The following is a 21,851-nucleotide window of genomic DNA, read 5'->3' as shown; positions in this document are numbered from 1 at the left end:
TACCAGAAAAAATAGTATTTCCAATTATAGCACCTCTGGGCTGTAAAATATATGTGGAAGTTCTATATGACATCAGTTTGAACTAAATTATTTAAGCACCTATATCATTGTGTTTTTCTTTAATTTCAGCTTCCTCAGCCACTATTACTGATTGTGTCATTGAACCAAATTATTTAACCTATATCATTGTGTTTGATTTCTCTTCTTATCATCTGGTTGCATCAATATCTTATGCCCTTCGCACATGGCTCCAACTATTTTCATGGGTCTCACTAGATATTTTTAAGCTCCTTAGTGTGCCTCTCAAACCTGCACCCCACCCCCGGTTGGGTGGAGAGAGAGAGAGAGAGAGAGAGCATGCACCATTATATTGCTGAGAACAGCGTAGGGCAGACTAAAAGGTAAGTGTCTCTGGTAGAATGTAGAAGACCCAAAAGCCCCGCTAAGTAAGCATATATCATTCAATAGACCCTAAAAACAGTTAACCATATACACTTTTCCTGAGAAGAGTTAGCCATACACACTTTCTCTTAGATAAAGTAATTTGCAGATTTCACACAACAAAAATAGCACCACAATCTCTTAAGAGACGCATGCAACCAACTAGTGATAACTCCAATTTTCGTAGCACAGAAATAATATCTTTCCTCTTCGATTACCCTAACAAGAACCACCTTGAAGTATAAAAAATTAAGGAGGAAACAAAATATACGGAAGTTTAAGTTGATCAATAATGAAAAAGAATGGGCAACAACAAGAAAGAGCATGTATAGTCACAAACCTTTAAATCTGACTGTAGTGTAAAAGAAACTTTCCATGCCTTCTGAACTTCATTGAAGAGTAGAACTCCTTGATCATTGGCCTGTTTCAGTTCCTGTTTTAGCTCAACTATTTCTTGCTTCAGATCAATAATCTCTTTCTCCTTGTCATAGAGTTCCTTGCGTGTATCATTGGCCTACCAAAAGGGAAAGAGTAAAATCCGTTATTTAGTCAGTCCTGTTTGAGTGTCCGCGGTCGCAAATCAACACTTACAATATCTCTCCATTTCTTGATTGTATCTCGATTCCCAAGGCTTAGTATGGCATTTCTAGCTCTAGCAGAAAAACTGAGGGACGATAACGTCTCAGACAAATTTGAAGCATTCGGACAGATGTTAACAATCAAAAGTGTTTTTGCACTTCCACCTGCAAAAAGAAGTGAAGAAAAGACGTTAGAGGTATCTAGCCTGCAAACAAACTTTACAAGGGATAACAGAATAACGAAAGTTAAAACATCTACGAGGTGGTGTTGTACTTACACAAGATACAGTAAGGCAAAAGATTTTAACTCTTTCCACCATGATGCAAACACAGATGGCAGCCAAAGAAATCGTAAGCGACTTATTTAGTTTTCGATTATCAACTAATCCGCTCAATATGCAGCTTCAAATTGTAAGCATCACTTGTGTTGAATTGTGTGACTATCTCATTTAAAAGCTTAAACTGTTAGGGAGAGCACACTGTTATTTACTTAATTACATCTTCAACACTCCCAACACGTGCAGGTTTGATTTTTTTTCATGAGCCAAGCACGTGGTTTTCTTGATAATGAGTGGAGTTGGGAATTGAACTCGGGACTCGGCACTTTGCTATAACATCCAAAAATATTCGGAACAAACGAGGCTGTTATAGAGAGGTTTGACTATAGAAACTATTTATCTTTAGCATTTATACTGTACCCTTAATGAATTGATTTACAGCCACGCAGATATCTATGGTTTGTTTAAGACCACAAGTTTCAAAAAATTTTCTTTCTTTCTTAAACTCTGTGCCAAGTCAAACGCCGCCACATAAAGTGGGATGGAGGGAGTATATGATTAGAATTGGTACATGTTTAAATACTTGTAATGGTGTCCCATGTTGAAAGATAGGAAATATGTGTATCATATAAAGATCTTAAAAGCTCCTAGCCAAAGACAGTTGTCCAATGTAACCCCCCCCCCCCCCCCCCGGTTTTATGGCTTTAATTTGAGCTGCAGTTTATTTTATATCTCACAAGGACTGTCCTCAAAAACTTTTCTTTTTAATGTTTAAGCTTTAGATAGTTGCACCGGTCGTAAGAATCTGATAGTTGGATTTCTAGAATTATTTCCAACCCCAACATGATACAGCAGAAATTAAAGTTAATAAGAAATTACAATAATATAAATCTCAATTAATCAACGACGCCTCAATCCAAAGCTAGTAGGGTGGCTATAAAGTAAGCAAATATAATAATTTAGTTTTAGTCATACAGAAAAAGAGTATAAAAGATAAGCAGATGTTGTCAACCTAAAAGCACGCTAAGTAGAGCTCTCCAATCTCACCGAAGATCAGTTAACAGAATATCACGGTAGAGCCCTTCACCATAGAGAAGAAAATGACCTTGTCTAGTGTGTCAAGCTCTAGTCCATGAGCATTACCAAGTCATATAGCTTGACTTGGTAAAGTAATCTCTAGAAGAAGCGTCGCAAACGACCCAGGTTGTTTTTTAAAATAAAAAAACACAAACAAACTAATACTACTAAAGCAGAAACAGTTGCACATAAGCATGTGTGTGCGCGCGCGTGTATGTGTATGTCTGTATGCACGTATTTATATTACTATTACCAATATCACAAAATTGAATAACATGAAACAAAATATTGAACAATACATGCAAAATAGTATTAAAGAACATATTGACCAGTATAATTATCAATTAGTTACCTAGTGAGTCTGCAAGTACTTTGGTGAGCGCTGAATTTCCATATGGAACAATGTCCTTTTTTGATGTCAAGGAATTCAAAACATCTCCCAATCTGCATGTCAGTATCAAAGCTGAGTATATATACAGAAAAAGAGCACTAAAACACAGTATCACAGTTTTCGTTTCCTATCATTTGGTAATTGTTCCATGAGGGTATTACCCAAATTATTACTATTCCACAAGCATCATTTTAGAAACAAATTTTAAGAAATTGGTTTTCCTCGCGCAGCTATGTTCTCAAAAGCTATGATGTAATCAGCCCCCTCCGACATGGCAATTTAGGTGTCGCACCCGTGTCGACACGACACTAGTATGAGTGTGGGTATGGGATCCGTACCGGATTTCGTCAAACAATTTTGTGTACATTGACCACGACAGACGAAAATATTAGAGACGAGATACAATTTGATTCCCGAAATCAGAACCAAAACTAGGGTAAATTTGAAGAGAATAGCACACTTTATCTAGGAAATCAATCATTTACTTGTCTACAACTTGAGAATAAAAAAGAAATTCACACTTTATAAGCTATATGTAAGTGTTCCACAAAATTTCTCATAATTTAGAGATATTTTTATATTTTTATTTTTTTGAAATATTTATAGTCGTAATCCCCGCACCCGTATCCATACTAGGATCATATCCCCGAATCATAGAATTTACATCTCGAAGGATCCGACCTCTAGATCCGCACCCGTGTCGAGTACCCGCGCCTGTGTCCGAGCAACTTAGGGAGCTCTTGCCACATGCTTGATGTGGGACCAACTATCCTCTTTGTTTTAAGCTTCCATGCCTATAAGCATTGTCCTTTAGAACTCTCCCAGCGATCTTCCATGTATAAAAATTGAGAAATAGAACATGTAATAGGTTGTAAAAAGCAAATATTTGATTTCTAGTTTAAGAACTATCACATGAATGTCATCAGTAAAACAAAGGCATTCAGAGTTTCAATCCATAAACGGAAATAGACAGAGAACAAAAAGGTCATCATGGGACCAGAAATGCAAACTGCTCCACCAAATGTCATTCATGATCCAACAAATAACATCATAAACTCCATACCACTATGTCCTAGATATGGGAAGTGAACATGCACGGATTGAGAATAAAAGTATTATTGATAACAAAAAGTTGACATGAACCACTTACGCAGAAAGTGATTTCATGACATGAAGCAACTCTGTTGCATGCTCCCCCCTATCCTCTTCAACAGTACTTTCACTTGCAGCCAAATCAACAAGAGAGAGCTTGCTGTATGAGGTTTCTCCAGTGATCAAGTTGGTATAATGTATATGTACTGTGATGATTCTGAGAATGCAAGACCAATGAAACATACAATTAGAAAACACATCAATATTTTTCTCCAAGCAATTAGAACAGTTAGACAAAAGAACATGGATCATATTGACTCACAGAAACTGCATTTGCCTTGCAAGAAGCACAGATACAGTCATACAGAGACATAATTGAGACAGTTGTTTTTCTTTCTTTCATTCTTTCTTTCCTTTCAGTACTTTACATAAGAAAATCAGGGTTACAACAATAATATATTATGTCACGAGTAGAATGAGTGTACAAACTGATGCAACTCTAACGATACCTCGATCAAGTAAAATATATGTTGACAGAGGCGGATCTAGGATTTTCAGTACATGGGTGCACTACTAAAAAACAGGAGGAAAAATGTATTAAGTGGAAATTGATCATTATTCCTCTTGGTAAATAACTCAACCTCTAACCAAGTGCACATTCAACCTTCTTGTAGCATGTGTGCCAAGAGTTAATATTATACCAATTTTAAAAAATATGTACATAAAATCTCTAATTTTGAAGAGAGACCATGGGTTCAAGTGCCCCATAATCTCCCCTATATATCAGCCCCTGTATGTTGAGCATGTCTATTTTCCCAATAAAAGCACCATTTGAATGTGAACATGCTCAACACGGAAACACAATTGTTTTTTTATGAAGAAAAACACAATTCTGTTTTTTTCTGTCGAAGTGCTTTTACGAAGAACAACATAATTCTATGTTGATTAGCATGATTCAAGGAGACTTGATTTAGGAGTGTTGATTAGCATGATTTCAGGAGATTTAATTATATTTAGGAGATCTGATTTTATTCTGATTTGTGATAGGATAGCTGTATTGATTGTGTAGATTTATTTTATTTCCTTAATTAGCATTAGGAGCTTTGTATAAATTCCCTTGCTCATGGGATGTAAAAATACAAGAAGCCTTTTCTTCTTCTCAAAATCTTCATGGTATCAGAGCCATTGCTGCCTTTTTGAGGTAAGTTATCTCCCTCGCAGCACTAGGGTTCCTTTTTTATCAAAGAGGTCGAGTTTTCTCTCTCTTGTTGGTTGTCCACACCACAAACTCCTTCTGATTGGGCTGAAACATGGAACACTCAAGGAGACTGTTTCTGGAGAAATCTTGTCTTCGGGTGAAATTCTGCTTCTCCGTCGCCTCCTAGCCAAACTTGACTCCGCTAATGTTGCCACATCCAATCATGTGCAATCAGGTACTGCCTTTGCTGATAACCTTAATTCTTGGATTGTCGATTCTGGTGCAAATAGACACATGACAGGCTCTTCTAAATGCATTCAAAATTATTCTCCATCTCCCAAAGGAGATAATGTTAAAATAGCCAATGGTTCTTTAACACCTATCTCTGGAACAAGTTCTGTCATTTGTACTCCTGATATTAAACTATCATCCGTGCTCCATGTCCCTGAGTTCCCTATCAATCTTTTATCTGTTAGTGCCATCACCAAAGCTCTAAACTGTAAAATCGAGTTCTTTCCCGATCATTGTATTTTTCAGGATCTTCAAACAGGGAAAAGGATTGGCAGTGGTAGATTGCGTGATGACTTGTATATATTAGATGTGATTCAAAACTCTGGTCAAGCCTTTTTTGGGGAAAGTAAGGATGTCAACCAAGAAATAATACAACGGCATAGACGGTTAGGACACCCATCATTCTTTGTTTTGAAGAAGTTATATCCCGATTTGTTTTCAAGGACTCGATTTGAATCTTTGTTCTGTGATGCATGTGAATATGCCAAGCATACTAGAAACTCTTATCCTGTGAGTGATAATAGAAGTACAACTCCGTTTATGACTATTCATTCTGATGTATGGGGTCCTACCCAAACTGTTTCTTTGTCTGGTAATCGATGGTTTGTTACTTTCATTGATTGTTGCACTCGGATGACTTGGGTATATTTGTTAAAAGCCAAAAGTGAAGTTTTCTCTTGTTTTCAGTCATTTCATAAGATGATTTGCACTCAGTTTGATGCCAAAATAAAAATTTTCAGAACTGACAATGGCAGCGAATACATGGATAAAAGATTTGGTGCTTATTTGGAGTCCAATGGGATAGTCCATCAGACTAGTTGTCCTTACAGCACAAAATGGGGTTGCTGAAAGAAAAAATGGGCATCTGTTGGAAGTAGCAAGATCTCTTATGTTCACTATGCATCTATCAAAACCTTACTGGGGGATGCTATTCTAACGGCTGCCTACCTTATCAACAGAATGCCACTAAAACCCCTCAATTTTCAAAGTCCTATGGAAGCTTTAAAGGGTAACAATGAATATACTGTTCCTCCAAAGGTGTTTGGGTGCGTTTGCTTTGTCCACACTAGAAATTCTGGAAAACTTGATCCTAGAGCTATAAAGTGTGTTTTCATTGGGTATTCTCCGACACAGAAAGGTTACAAATGTTATCATCCTCCCTCTAGGAGATATTTTGTTAGCATGGATGTTACCTTTCGAGAATCTGAGCCCTATTTCAGTATTACCTCATCACCTCTTCAGGGGGAGAGCAGCAAGGAGGAAGAGGTGATTCTACCTAGTTCTATTACTGGACATCTTGATGACATTGTCATCGGGGAAACTGAAATTGGAGAAAGAATTCAGGGGGAGACTATTGGACGTTTGATTTGAAAACTTACTCAAGGAAAAATAGAGCAGAAGAAGCCATCATGCAATCTACCGAAGCTGAACCTTCTTCTACCGGTGAGTTATCTACATTTCCTAATGAGTTAGATGAACCTATTGCTCTCAGAAAAGGAGTCAGATCTTGCACCACCAAACACCCTTTATCTAATTTTGTCTCCTATAATTCTTTGTCTCCCTCCTATAGAGCCTTTGCCTTGTCTATTTCTTCTGTGTCTATTCCCCGGAATTGGAGGAAAGCTTTTGCAGATCCCAAATGGAAGCAGGCTATGATTGAAGAAATGAAGGCCTTGTCAAAAAATGAGACATGGGAACTTGTCACTTCACCACCAGACAAAAGGTTGGTTGGCTGCAAATGGGTCTTTACTGTGAAGCACAAAGCTGATGGCTCAATTGAAAGATTCAAAGCAAGATTGGTGGCTAAGGGATTTACTCAGACTTATGGAGTGGACTATCAAGAGACATTTGCCCCTGTTGCTAAGATGAACACTATTAGAATTCTTTTATCTTGATCAGCTAATCTTGATTGGGACTTGCAACAGTTTGATGTGAAGAATGCATTTCTTCATGGAGACTTAGAAGAAGAGGTCTCTTGGATTTGATACTGCACGGAGTCAAGGAAAAGTATGCAGATTGAAGAAAGCCTTATACGGACTGAAGCAATCCCCAGAGCTTGGTTTGACAGATTCAGTAAAGCAATGATCTCCTTCGGTTACCAACAAAGCAATGTTGATCACAGTCTCTTCATAAGACATCAAACGGGTAAACTCAGTCTTCTCATAGTTTATGTTGATGACATAGTAATGACAGGAGATGACAAAGAGGAGATGCCTCGATTGAAGAAGTTGTTGGCACATGAATTTGAGATCAAAGATCTAGGAAAATTGCAGTACTTCTTGGGAATTGAGGTTGCTAGATCCAAAAGAGGAATCTTTATTTCTCAAAGGAAGTATATTCTGGATCTTTTGAAAGAAACTGGTATGACAGGTTACAGACCCGCAGAATCGCCCATTGAAAGCAATCACAAGTTACAAAGCGGAGTTGGAGAATCAGTTGATAAGGAGAGATATCAGAGGCTGGATGGAAGACTCATTTATCTCTCCCACACTAGACCAGACATAGCCTATTCAGTTAGCCTGGTGAGTCAGTTCATGCATGATCCCCGAGATCCTCATATGCAAGCTGTCTTTCACATTTTGCTGTATCTGAAGTCTGCTCCAGGGAAAGGTCTACTTTTCTCCAAACATGATCACCTCCAAATAGAAGCCTTTACAGATGCACATTGGGCTGGATCTCTAGATGACAGAAGATCAACATCTAGTTACTGTACACTCGTAGGAGGAAACTTGGTTACCTGGAGAAGCAAGAAGCAAAGCGTAGTTGCTAGATCAAGTGCGGAGGCAGAATATAGAGCTGGCCCAGGGTGTTTGCGAACTGCTTTGGCTACAAAAGCTACTACAGGAATTGAGACTATATGAAAAAGGAAAACTTTCCTTGTACTGTGACAATAAAGCTGCCATCAGTATAGCTCATAATCCAGTCCAGCATGACCGAACAAAGCATGTGAAAATTGATCGACACTTCATCAAAGAAAAAGTTACAACTGGTGTCTTGAGTTTGTTTCATGTGCCATTGGAAAAAAAGCTAGCTGATGTGTTTACCAAAGGTCTCAACAAGCGAACTTTCCGTACTTTGAGTTGCAAGTTGGGCATGTGCGACATCTTTGCACCAACTTGAGGGGAAGTGTTAATTAGCATGATTCAAGGAGACTTGATTTAGGAGTGTTGATTAGCATGATTTCAGTAGATTTAATTATATTTAGGAGATCTGATTTTATTCTGATTTGATTTGATTTGATATGATAGTTGTATTAATTGTATAGATTTATTTTATTTCCTTAATTAGCATTAGGAGCTTTGTATAAATTCCCTTGCTCATGGGATGTAAAAATACACAGAAATACAAGAAGCCTTTTCTTCTTCTCAAAATCTTCATTCTATTCAGCAGAAAAACACAGTTGTTTCTAGAACTGCAACAGTTTATGACAGAATATCTCAATTTTCCACCGATAGCTTGCTTAGAGGACTTCAGATTAACTCATAGCTAGACCATTTAGCGATCAGAAAGGTGACATTATAAAACATAGATGAGAAAAAGCATAGGATCGACTGCAACAGACAGATACCAATGTGAAAGGGTTCTAGACCATACAGATGAGAAACTCTAAACTTTGATGTATCACTTCCTCGATTCTGAAAAGCCAATTTGAGTACTCTGCCAAAATCCATTGGATTTTCAACTTTCTCCTGCAGAAGTTCTACAAAGTAATCCAATGATCCCATGCGAGCCTTCGGCAGATCAGTTCCAGACTGTATGAGCAGATCTCGCATCTGCAGCAATTGGAAAGCCCTAACATCAGAAATTTCAGATATGGATTCCTCAAAGGATCATCATAAAGAATGCCGAAGGTGAGAAAGCAATTAAATCTAAAAGATAAACATGACATCAATAAAACCTGTTCATTATGAAGTTCAGATATGGAAACTGAGAAATTATATTTGGATGTAGACGTTGCATCAGAGTTGGATAGATCAAAGAGCTCCTCGAAACACCTAGCATATAAACCACGATCGTGGCTGGATCCTTCCTGCACGAAGGGGGCAAAGTTAGAAAACCAACAGCTTAAAAGAGTTGGGTATATGAAAGATCAAAACTTTCGTAAATGCCAAATGTATTCAATGTGTCTCAATTGTATCATCGCTCAACATGACTTAGATTATTAAACTTTATCTGAAATACACTGTCGACACTGAATTTCAATAACCAACACCAAATATACAAAGCTTTGAAAACTTACTAACGGGAAGTTTTCATAAGATTTTATGCATTTAAATGTTGTCCAGCTTAAAACAGATTACCATTGCAGTTTGCCGGAATGCATAAAGAGAAGAAATGTATACACTGTTCAAATACACAGATAAAGAGAAGAGAAGGAAAAGAAGTAAAGAGATGATCGAGAGACCATAGTGTGGGTCTTTCCTGAGTGTGCCTGCCCATAAGCAAACATAGCTACATTGTATCCATCAAATGCTGACTGAACAAATGGCTGAACATCACTAAAAAGTTCAACTGCACAAAGAGAAACTAAAGATGTTACTAAAGTTACATACTCCTACAAGAACTAGTACAGAAAGGAAACAGGTAAATCCTCAGTACCTTGTCCTACATGAGGTCCATAAACCCTGTCAAACTCAAAATCCTTCTTCGGATTATCTACGCTATCATCAGCAGTACTGATACGAAGAGTAACATCATCGGGGAATTCGACAATGGATGGACCTTCATCTTCAAAAAGAGGTCTCACACGACAAAACACCTTTATGTTTCCTGAAAATAAAAATTATAAGGTCTCATCTATATATTTTATGCACAACATACACATATCTGATATATCACTATGCCTATCTGAAGGCAATAAACATTTTCTGCCATAGTACTGAAAGACTTTTTCCCTAGACTAGATTATAGTTTATTTCTAGATTTGAACAGTTCGTGTATATTGAGAATACATGTGTGTGCAAGTGATAATGTATATGCTTATTTTTCTTAGTAACAAGGTTGGAAACTAGAATAATAAAGCCAGGAGTGTAGATATAACTAAATACCTTGGGCAGTTAATAAGTCATTAAATAACTTTTTCTTCTCCAATATCAGAGGTGAGATTCTAGCTTCTGTTTCAAGTGCAGCTTGATCTGAATAAGCAGAGAGAAAAACCAGATATGCAAAATATGATCAGAATGCTAGGTAATCATAAGCCACCATAACCAGAACTCATTAGACAAACGGACAGGACCAGACAAAAGAAAAGATAAAAAGAATTCAGCTGTACAAGATCAGTAGTGATCTTTCCTCCAAGGCTTTGAAACTTGATTAAACATATGAAAAGTTGTGAACTAACTTCAAGTTGCATCTGTGTCTTTTTTTGGTTAATCCATCTATTACAGAAGTCAAGACAAAATGTGCAAAAAGCTTATAACATTACATGTGTTTGACACTGTTTCCCACTCCAAAAGGTCATGTTAGAAAAAGCGGCATAAAAGGAGAGGGAATGAAAAGAATGAAGCATAAAATACTTTTAAGTTGAACTTTCTAAACAAAATAAAATTTCAATTACCTATCTTAATCCGTAAATTATCATTGTTCCTGAAGATGCAAACAGAAATTTGTAATACTTGAATATGCAATTAATAGAGTTTAGTAATGTACTTTTATCTGTGGAACAGGGCATTGGGAGTTAGTCTACTGAACTTTTCCAATATGGTATACTATTAATGATGACACATTACTGAATTCCATAGTAGTAGCAAGGCAATCATATGCATAAAACAAAAAATACAAGAACAATTGTTGAAATATAATAATTCATAGTAATAAAGATTAATCTTTTTTTCTTACACACACAAGTTAGCAATGATAAACATCTTAATTGTACAAAAATAGAATCTTAACTAAGTCTTCAATTTTGATTTCTCAAATATCATTGTGGATTTAAGGACAAGATACTGAAACAAATAATTGCGATAAGATTTTATATCAAATCTAAACTTTATTACCCTACTTTAATTAAAATGAAGCGCAAAAGGCATCGCAAGATGCTTAATGCATAGCCGCACGCTTTTAGGCACTCTCGAGGATATTACAACTTATCTTTAAAATATGTTGGGGCTTTTGAGGAAAGATAAAGTTATAATCACTTTACGAGTTCCTAGACGCATGCGGCTATGCGTTATTTGGGTTGAGTTGGGTTGGATTGGATTGGCCTAGCAAGCCTCAAAATATAAAGTTGTACATTTAAATATAAACATAGATAAAGTACTGTCATTTACCTAGCTTGCGGGTTTTATCAGCAAGTACACCAAGGTAGCGTGTCACACGGTCTAGTTTCGCATTCGAATATTCCTGCAGGTCGCTCGCTTCTTGTCTCAGTTCTGTGTAATCTTCCCTGACAAGCTGCCCGGAAAGAAAAAACAAGTGTGGTAAGAAATTACTTTATTGCTTTTCCCTGAACAGGTCACATTATCTAGGAATAAGATCTTTTCGATTTCCAGAAGAAGCGCCTAAATTACTCTAAGGGGTAAAATGACGTTAGTTCCTTCAAAAGAATCTAGCAGCAATTTATTTATAGTCTTGTGCTTAACATAGACGGGTAATCATGGAGTTCCAATGTTCCATGCTAATGCATAACATCAAAACAACTTTTTAGAAAGTGATTAATTCTTAGCTAGGATGTCCTTAAGTAACTCGAAAAACATGCCATATACGAAGTTTATATCACTCTATTGGCATGAATAGACTGAAATCAGTCTCCTATGTGTCTTCCTCTTGATTTCTCTTACTTCTTCACTACATAACATGGTCCAGTCAAGTCATCCATGTCAGGATATTGGCATTGCATTTCAACAATAAGTAATAAAAATATAGAGTGGAGATATACAATAAATAACATACATCAATTACATACTGGTTTCAGAATTGGAGTATCTAACTATCTATAATGGTCCTGGACCACAATACCACCTTTGCCTTAAGAGTTTTGGTGAAGCTCACAGCTTTTGACATGCTATTAGATTTGACCTTCAGAAAGCTTGTTCTTACCCTTGTAAAATCCACATTATCCACGTCTAAACCACAAGTCCCATGTGCTGAAGGGTGTCGGAGATACATATATTCAGAATTGGCTATCCAAGATTTTTTTAGGGGTTTATTTGTAATAGTCTATGGCTACAAAGTTTGACTTGGATGCAAATTTTTCAACAGCTATAAGGGTCTTTTCATATCTTTTAGCTTAATTTTTTTTGGGACAGACAAAAAGGTATCCATTTGTCTTCCAGTATGCCCTTTCTTGAGATGCAATAAAAACCTTTTTCGTCATGATTGTCCTCACAACTGTTTATACATTGACACTGCTAATTCAAAGGTTAGATAGCAATAAGTATATTTAAAGAAGAAAAATCACAGTGCCTATAAACAGATGCAACTCCCTATTTTCTCTCCTAGATATGGGTATCTTCAAAGTTCATTCGCCTACTGCATCTCTCTCTTTCTGCTTTTACTGAATAGTATAAACTCACAGCAACTGCTGAAACCTTTACCAGGCAAATCCTCACAAGTTTTCCAGGTTCAACTGAAGGAAAGGAAAAGAATAAGTAAGCACTTCCATGGTTTCTTTCTCTGCCCAAATATGAAGAAGAGTTTTGTTTACAAAGTATAGAATCTGCACTACTGTCTCTGCCAGGTTTTAACTTATAGTTTTGGTCCGTGGCATGCAAGAAAGTTACTAATCCATCAAATATCAGCTCTGAAAGCAAGCAAACTGTCCAAGGTTCCTCATGTGAAACTCATTCCACTAATACACCCGGAAAGTGTTAGTAGTTTATATCCTTATTTAGGAGCGAAAACAAAAACCTGAGATACACCATACAACAATGGGTACCCGAGCTGTTCATCAATTCAGGTATCATCTATATATCTACAGAAACCCAAGAAGAATCTTTTTTTGATAAGATAAGTAAATAAACCCAAGAAGAATCTTAACTTCGAGAAAATGGCTTGTTATGGTCTTTCCACTTCCTTCTACTAGTTTACTTACTATTATGGCACTATGCCTTATGTTACACGGACCCTTCATTGGTTTTGACGTAGCCCTGTCTATGGGCTTATAAGGGTGTGGCAAATTCTTCAAAATACACTAACAATTAGCAAAAAACTTGCTGTACCTACCAGATACTTCCACATACCATTACTGGATACCAGAGAGAATTTAATGGAATTGTTTACCCTATAACATGAAAGACTTTAGCTTATCAAATCAATTAAAAACCTACATGATTAACTCTCCACCTCACAAGAATATGAATGTGCATTGGTATCAATCACTTGTACGACCACTATAAATAACCATTTGTATATATCCTCTGTCTAACTTTTCCACCTCGCAAGAATATGAATGCGCACTAGTATCAATCACTCATATGACCACTATAAACAACCATTTGTATATATACTATGTCTCTATTGATTACTGTCTCAGTAATAACTAGTGGAGAACTCTTTGTTTCACATGCCAAAGTTAATATTTTAATTGTGTATCTAAGAAATGAATTCGCTTTAGGCTGCTAGTTATTACTAGACGTAAATACTAGAATTTGTAGAGGTCTCTCTCTCAAACATGACCAAACATACATAGAATTGTAGCCAAGCAACCATTTTCGATGGATCAAAAGCAGTTCAACATAATTCCAAAATGGAATACTTCACCACATAAGTCAATAGGGAATTTTAACTTATCAAATAAATTAAGATCTAATAATCAAAATTTCCATCTCCTTATGTTGTTATTGTACACTAGTATCAATCACGCATACTACCGCAATAAATAAACATAGGTATATACCCTCTAACACTAGTGAACATCTCTTAGTTCCACATGCCAAAGTTAATTTTCTTAATTTTTTATCCAATGGCCAAACTCACTTTAGAAAACTAGTTATCATGATTAGAGAGCACTGTAGAATTTATATACATCTGTGTCTCGAGCTAACCACATCAAATTTAGAGAAAAGCTCCACTAGCAACTAATAGCGACCAAAAGGAACTCAGTATGCTTCCAAATGAATTTTTTCGCCAAGTAGTGGAAAGAAATTTCACCTTATAAAACAAATTTAGAATCTTGATTACTAACTTTTCCATCTCTAAATAATTTAACTGTACACTAGTTCCAAGATAGACATAATCTAGTAGCAAACTAACCATTTCCAACAAAAAGGACCAAAAAAAGAATCCAATATAATTTCGAAAATTGAACACTTGGCTACCAAATAAATTAAGAACTCAATAACTAACTTTTCCACCTCTCAACAACATTGTTGCGCTAATAGGACGGATCCAGAAAACTGGTTGTGTTCATCTTTAAGGTTCCTAGCACTGAATGTGTTATACTTGTAATACTACAGGTTCAAGATTTGAAATTTTTTAAAAATTCAGTAATTTTTTTCGTATAAATATCTTTCAAAATTTGAAATTTGTTAAAATTTAGTAGTTTTTCTCAAATATATCAATGTTCTTGTCAAAAATACTGGGTTCGGTTGAATTTGTAGCCAATTCACTGCATCCGCCGCTAGCTGTACATTAGTATCACTCACTCTTACTGCTACAATTGAACATAGCCATTAATCCTCTACAACTAGTTTCTAAAAAAACTTCGAACTCGGGTAAATACAAAAAAGGAGATAAAGTTCCAAATGCATTGTATATTAGAGCACTTCAATTATACAAAAACTCATTAATATCTATAAATAAAGTACTAAAGTATTAAATTGGCATGTAAAATAGGGACCTTTAGTTTGTCCTTCAATTTCAAGAGCTTAGAGTTGAGAGCGTGCTTAGATAGTTCAAAATGCGGCGGCGCACCGGCAGCAACAGCGGCAGAGATCGAGTACCGGCGAGCCAACGGCGCCGGCGACGGTCTCTGGTAATCTTCGTGCTCCGTCGTCGACTTCCGAGGTTGAAACCCTGGCACATCCCAACTCCACCTATTATTATTGTTGTTGCTCTTCTGCTCCGCCATTTTTATAAGGTTTTCAATTAAATCAAAACTATATGAAGACCATACAATAAAAATAAATAAATTAGTGAAATAATGGGATAAATTTATGAAGAAATGGAGCAGAAGAGAGATTTTGAGAGCTCTCTTCTGTCTTTCTCTCTCTAAGGTTTGCTTTTTGCTTTGTCTGAGCCTTTATTTCTCTCACTGTAAATTGAATTTGTGGTTGTTTGAATTTCAATTGGGGGAATGATAGAATATTTGCATTTTTTGTCCCTATAGTTTTTTATTTGTATTGATTTAGTCCTTTGGATTTGAGGTTTGTTCCCTCTTTTTTCTTTTACTTATTTACCTTGGGTTGTTTTCACATTAGCCAAATAATATAATGTTTTGATTGACTACGAGGAGGAAGAGTATAAGTTACGAGTTCGAATAAACCTAGGAGCTTTTATTTAGATTTTATATTTATATTATAAAAATTATTAAATAGGCGTAAATATTCCATTGTGAACCTACTAATTATAACGAGCTATGGGTTCGACGACAAATTTAAAACTAATAAACTTCACTAGCTCCGAATTTGTGACTGCATTAGAAATCCATACCATATTAGCAGCCATACATTAGAAGTTTATACCATGTTAGCAGCCACTATCAATGAAAAGGGTTATAGAAAGATGGATAATTTATGTTATTGTACACTGTACATTATTAATATAGAGAGATGATAAATGTGAATTATTATATCATAATCTTAAGTTTAACACGTGAAGTTATTGAATCTATTTCATATACATCATTTTATACAAAAGCAATTCGAACTTTACTCCATTTAATACTTGAATTTTACTAAAATTATAAGTCGAGCTTAGATCTGGCTTCGATTTTGTTTCGGCTCATATGAAATTCATGTCAAAATTCAAAATATATAAATTTAACTTGACCTGACTCGTTTATAACTCTACAACCCAACATCCTCTCTCATTTTTGCTGAATCAAATATCGTATAATATGATTCTATATAGTTATGTTGGAAAATATCGCTTAAGTTTAGTAATCATTTGGTGATAAATTTGATCTTTTCAAAAAAAAAAAAAATTGAAAAACAACATAACTTTAGAAATTGATAAAAATTGATCAACTAAAGACAAATTTTAGATAAAGTAGTAAAGATTTTAAAGAAATTAAACTACATAATATCAAACAAGTAATACGGCAAAAGATTGAATGGTTCCGAGCTGGATAAGAAATATTTGAAAAGAGAATAAATAGAATTAGGAAACAATTATTTTATACACTATAAGAATCACGAAGCATTTGAAATTATCGAAAACAAGAAGGGCACAATCGAAACTACGCAAAACCTCGAGGGGCGAAAGGTAAACATTAAAAAGTAGAAATTGATACTAAATGACGTCGTAGTGATTCTGGTGATATAAAAGAGGGACACCTTAAAGCTTTATTATTCACAAGAAAATATGCGTCTCTCATGAAACAAGGACTCACTCTCAGCAAGGATGCTTGTCTTTATGTCTTGTTTTGATTTTCTTATAGTTTTGGGAAACACTAGGCAAAATATAAAATTGATCTATTGGCCGAAATTAATTGCATTCGCTATTCGGAAAAAGTATAATATATATATATATATATATATTCGACTATTATTTTTTTAAACGGCTAAAAAATTTTTTTTTTAATATTTAATGTGTCAAGTTTTTTAAAAGATAAGGCGGAGGGAATAATAAGTGGTGCCATGTAACTGCAGTTTTTTGCTTAGGTGGATAACGTGCAGTTGCTTTCTGTGGTCCTTGCCATTGGTCATAGTTTGAAGTTTAGCCCACACATCTTGTTATATATTATTAAAAGTTTAATTAGCTACGATTGAACTATATATATTTGCGATTTATAATATTGTAATCGTAGTTGTATATTTAGAGTTTGTAGTGATTTACTTTCGCTAGTTTTGGTCAGTTTTGATTACGAAACAATAATACAATATAGATGGGAAATGACTCCTGAGAAACAACATCTTCAACACCAACAATGTTTGTGGTGGAACGGTAAGTATTCATTCATCCTTTATTAGAAGTAGGGGTGTTTATAAAGACCCAAAAAATCGAACCGAACCAAACCGACCAAAAAAACCGATACTTCTTAGGTTTGGTTTGATTTTGGTTTTGAATTTTAAAAAAATCGATCAAATTTGGTTTGATTTTAATCAAAAAATAACCGGGAAAAAAAAATGAATCAAACCGACTATAAAAGTAGCTATTTAAATTTATTATTACGCCTATATATATGTATATTTTTATATATTAAGTTTCTAAAATTTTATAGTACATACTAGTTGTTTGTATTTTTAGTCTAGTTTTTTATATTATAATAAACTAATTTCTTGCCTTTACATTCTAGTTTGATTGGTAGTTTTCTTTTGCTAAGTACAAGAATTTATTTCATGTTAAAAATAATCGATTTTTAATTGAGTACTTAAAAATTTAATCACTACTGGAGTCAATTATCATCAATATATCTTGGTAAATGATAGATTTCTCAAAGAGCAATTGGTTTGATAGTGTTACGTTGAAAATGTAGTCGCTAGAATATGTGTTTGATAGTGTATGTCTCACATTTAAGAGAAAAAAAATGATAAATAACCGAAAAAATTATAAAATCGACAAAAACCGGATCGATAAAAAAAATGACTTAATTGGTTTGATTTGGTTCCAATATTTGAAGAACCGACTTACTTGGTTTGTTTTATTTTTAGGGAAAACCCGATCCAAACATAACCATGAACACCCCTAATTAGAAGCTCGAGGTTCGAGCCCTCTGTATAAAGATCTTTGTTAGAAGATGCTTTACCCCCAATATGAAATTTTTCGATGCAAATCTAGATTTAGCCGCGTTCAGTGTGAGTATTGGATATCGAGTGAAAAATGTAAAAAATAAATCTCAATAATGCAGGCATGAGCTAGTGAATATAGATGCTTAGGCAGCCAAGACATCCATTGGTTATAATCATTACAAGTTAATTATGCAACTATATCCTAAAGTTAGTAAATAGGTCCACAAGTTAATAATGCAGGCATGAGCTAGTGAAATTGATTTTTCTTTTTTAACCTTCTTTGAAAGTCTCTCTTCCTCTTTAAGAAAAATTAAGAGTTACATTTAACTCCATTTTTTCAGATTTATCAAAAGCTTTTATGAATATTATGTTCAAAAAGAAAAAGAAAAAAACAAAAGAAACACCCACAATTCCACATCCACATAAATTGGGCTTTCATTAGTTGGGCTCGCCCCGTGTTGTACCTTTTTCACCAGCCCGTATCTCGAACCGGCCCATACTTTTTTATTTTTTTTTAAAATACATGATATTTATCCAAAAATATATTAATTTATTATAATTATGTGATAAACCTTTTTTGCACTTAATAATTTAATGCATCCATCAAATGTGAATAACTATTTAAATTTAAATTAAAAAGAATAAAAAAAATAATGTTATCCTCATGGTACACTCATGCTCTTGAAATCTTGGATACGCCACTCGGCTATGATCCACAACTCCGAGTGTCGAGCGCACGACTTACTCACGATTAATGGTGGCAAAATGGATTAAAAAAAACAGTTATCCATCTATGTTATTCATTAAAATTGATTGTATAGTGAACTTTTTAAAAATTGATCAAATATGGATAAGAAACATATTATCCATGGAAAACCAATGGATACCTAATGAGTTTAAGTTTATATTTGTAAAGCCTCAAATTGGGGGTTTCCTCGAGTTTAGGAGACTCGAATTCTCCCAGAAGTGATCATATTCAAGAAGTCATGTATGGATATCCATATTATCCGTCGGTTAACCTATTTTTTATCCGTATTAAATAGAGAGAACTTCATTTATAGCCCATCGGGCAAAACTAATATCAACCGGTAGCCCAAAATTACAATATGCATTTTATAGCCCAAAAGTAATTCTAGTGGCTAGCCACCGAACTATATATCTGACCCACAAGCTCTGTAAAAAAAATAGATACACAAACAAACACAGGTTCATTGGAGAAATAATTTCCGGCCCGAAATGATTTAACCGGAAAACTTCACGGTCGTCGGAAAAGCTATATACCGGCCAGATCTGTCGAAATTCAAATTAGCAAGCAAACCATCTTTCAGATCTAGATTTTTATAACATCAAAATCACCAAAACAGTAAATAAAACGAGAAGAAAGAGTCGCCGGATTTAATGGAGGGTCGCCGGTGTTTGAGTTTCCGTCCAGATCTAAAGCCAACGAGATCGAGCACAGTGGGTTAGATTGACTGGGTTTTGATTTCAGTTTCATGATAAAGTTCGGTTCTTCCATCAAAGATAAAGCGTCCCTTTTTATGTTTTTACAAATGTGCAAGTAGTTGGGTTTCTATTTGGGGTTCAATCTGATGGCTTTCCTTCTCTCCTTCTTCCTATTTATTTACCTTTGTTATGTTTTTGAATCCACTAATAGAAAATCATTCACTGATTTCACTCCTAAAATCTTGTCACTCTCTATTCTCATATACCAAACGGTAAAGTGGTTAGCCAATTAGGAATCATGTTGATAATTAGCTTCAGTTCTTCCACCTTAGTCACAATTGTAAGTTTCCATGGATTCTGCTGCTGCTCTATTAAATCTTGTGTGCCATCTAGGATTGCAGATTTATCAAGAAACCTATAAAGTAAAATTATAAATTGTTTTGAATACTATATTCCACCTTTCCTGAGTAATTGCATAACCTAATCATGACTAAGTTTTGAATCTTACTTCAGGCTTTTGGTGTGGCCTAAGAGCCTCATTTGGGTAGTTTCTGACTCGGGAACTTCGTGTAAATGAGAAGGATTTGAAGGAAGTGGAAGATTTCTTTTTCTAATTGCAGCTACAAGCAATTGTACCATTGGTGTAAGGGACTTCCAGTTGGTTTCCTGTAACGATAGGACGGCCGCCCTGCTATGAAGATGGCTAAACAGACTGTTATTGTACAATTTATATACAATGGACTGTCACTATACAAAAATAAATTATCATTATACAAAAAATATACTAAATAGACTGTTACTATACAAAAAATATACAAAATAGACTGTCATTATACAAAAAATATACAAAATAGACTATCACTATACAATAGACCGTCACTATACAAAATATATACAAAATAGACTGTCATTATACAAAAATATACTAAATAGATTGCCACTATACAATTTATGTACACTAGACCGTCATTATACAAAATCTGTCACTATACAAAATACAAAATATATACAAAAATAGACTGTCATTATACAAAAAATATACAAAATAGACTGTCATTATACAAATAATATACAAAATAGATGTAACTATACAAACTATATAAAAAAAGACTGTCACTATACAAAAATACACGATACACTGCAAATACACAGTGTGCACACATTACACATACAAAATTGTATACTATAATTTATAGGGATAATTTCACATAAGTACACTTGGGGAAAGCACTTTTTAGCCGCCTAACCCACAAATACAGTTTTCATGCGGTAGCCCACAAATAATTTCAGCGCCTAACCCACAACTTCATCAACTACACCCAAAATCACGCCTAAATCAGATTTCACCTTTTTCTTTCATTTTTATCTTTACCCTTTTTCCATTTTCATTCTTATTTATTTTTTACTTCCCTCTGTATAGTAAACAATATCAGCAAGTTGAAGTAAAAAATAAAAATATATTCATCCTTAGAGTCTATAATTTTATTTTTATATTTTTTTTGTAAAATTTAAAGTTTTGCAAGGGAAATTCTTATTTCACTGGAAAAAATAAAAATTTACATTATTAAACACCTTATATACATTGTTATACACACAAATATAATCATGTATAATTATGTATAATCTTGTATAATTGTGTATAATCATGTATAATTCTGTATAACTATGAGAATACCCACAAATATACATGGTTATACATGATTATACAAAGTATATATATGTATATACAACATATACATCATTCTTCCTCCCTTCAGAAGTTATTTAAAGTGAGAAGAAGAAGAAGAAAGGCTATGCGTTGGGATCGTTTCAGACTGTGCTGTTAACATATGCTGGTGGTGTTGTCTTTACTGCCCTTGTCACCATCCCCAACTGGCCCGTCTATAATCGCAATCCTCTCAGTTGGTTGGACTCAAGTGAAGCTGAAAAACATCCCAAACCACTGACTGCTAACTCCAGTTCAAAGAAAAGAAAAAGACTACAAAAGATAGATCCGGTGTGGATTGTTCAACAAAATTATTTTGTGGAAGAGGAAGATAATGAATGGAGCAAGGAAATCTGAAGAAGAATTCGACTATTTTGCTAGAGAGAGAGAAAGAGACAGAGAAAGAGCAAGAGATTGAAAATGAAAGAGAAAGTGGGGCGGGGAGAAAGTCTGAAAAAGAGTGTGGGCGGCGAGGGCTAATCAGTGAAAAAAAAAATTCAACAGTATAGAACTGGGCCATACCGGGT

The 21,851-nt window shown here is 34.9% G+C and overlaps 1 protein-coding gene across 1 annotated transcript in view; it reads right to left on the bottom strand.

Moving 5' to 3' along the window:
* Nucleotides 1-15,542, bottom strand: part of LOC109239575 (kinesin-like protein KIN-14B) — a 29,367-nt gene extending 13,825 nt beyond the window's left edge. The window contains exons 1-11 of the mRNA XM_019406156.1: nucleotides 15,125-15,542; nucleotides 11,616-11,739; nucleotides 10,395-10,481; nucleotides 9,946-10,116; nucleotides 9,752-9,858; nucleotides 9,245-9,376; nucleotides 8,941-9,119; nucleotides 3,916-4,074; nucleotides 2,727-2,818; nucleotides 1,033-1,184; nucleotides 782-955 (exon numbers count right to left, since the gene is read on the bottom strand). Of these exons, the coding sequence (XP_019261701.1) occupies nucleotides 782-955; nucleotides 1,033-1,184; nucleotides 2,727-2,818; nucleotides 3,916-4,074; nucleotides 8,941-9,119; nucleotides 9,245-9,376; nucleotides 9,752-9,858; nucleotides 9,946-10,116; nucleotides 10,395-10,481; nucleotides 11,616-11,739; nucleotides 15,125-15,355 (1,608 nt within the window). The 5' untranslated portion in view covers nucleotides 15,356-15,542. The remainder of the gene's footprint in view (nucleotides 1-781; nucleotides 956-1,032; nucleotides 1,185-2,726; nucleotides 2,819-3,915; nucleotides 4,075-8,940; nucleotides 9,120-9,244; nucleotides 9,377-9,751; nucleotides 9,859-9,945; nucleotides 10,117-10,394; nucleotides 10,482-11,615; nucleotides 11,740-15,124) is intronic.
* Nucleotides 15,543-21,851: the final 6,309 nt, after the last annotated feature.

Source organism: Nicotiana attenuata, unplaced genomic scaffold, assembly GCF_001879085.1.
Source record: "Nicotiana attenuata strain UT unplaced genomic scaffold, NIATTr2, whole genome shotgun sequence".
Taxonomy (NCBI): Eukaryota; Viridiplantae; Streptophyta; class Magnoliopsida; order Solanales; family Solanaceae; genus Nicotiana; species Nicotiana attenuata.
This window is presented reverse-complemented; position numbering and strand designations above follow the sequence as displayed.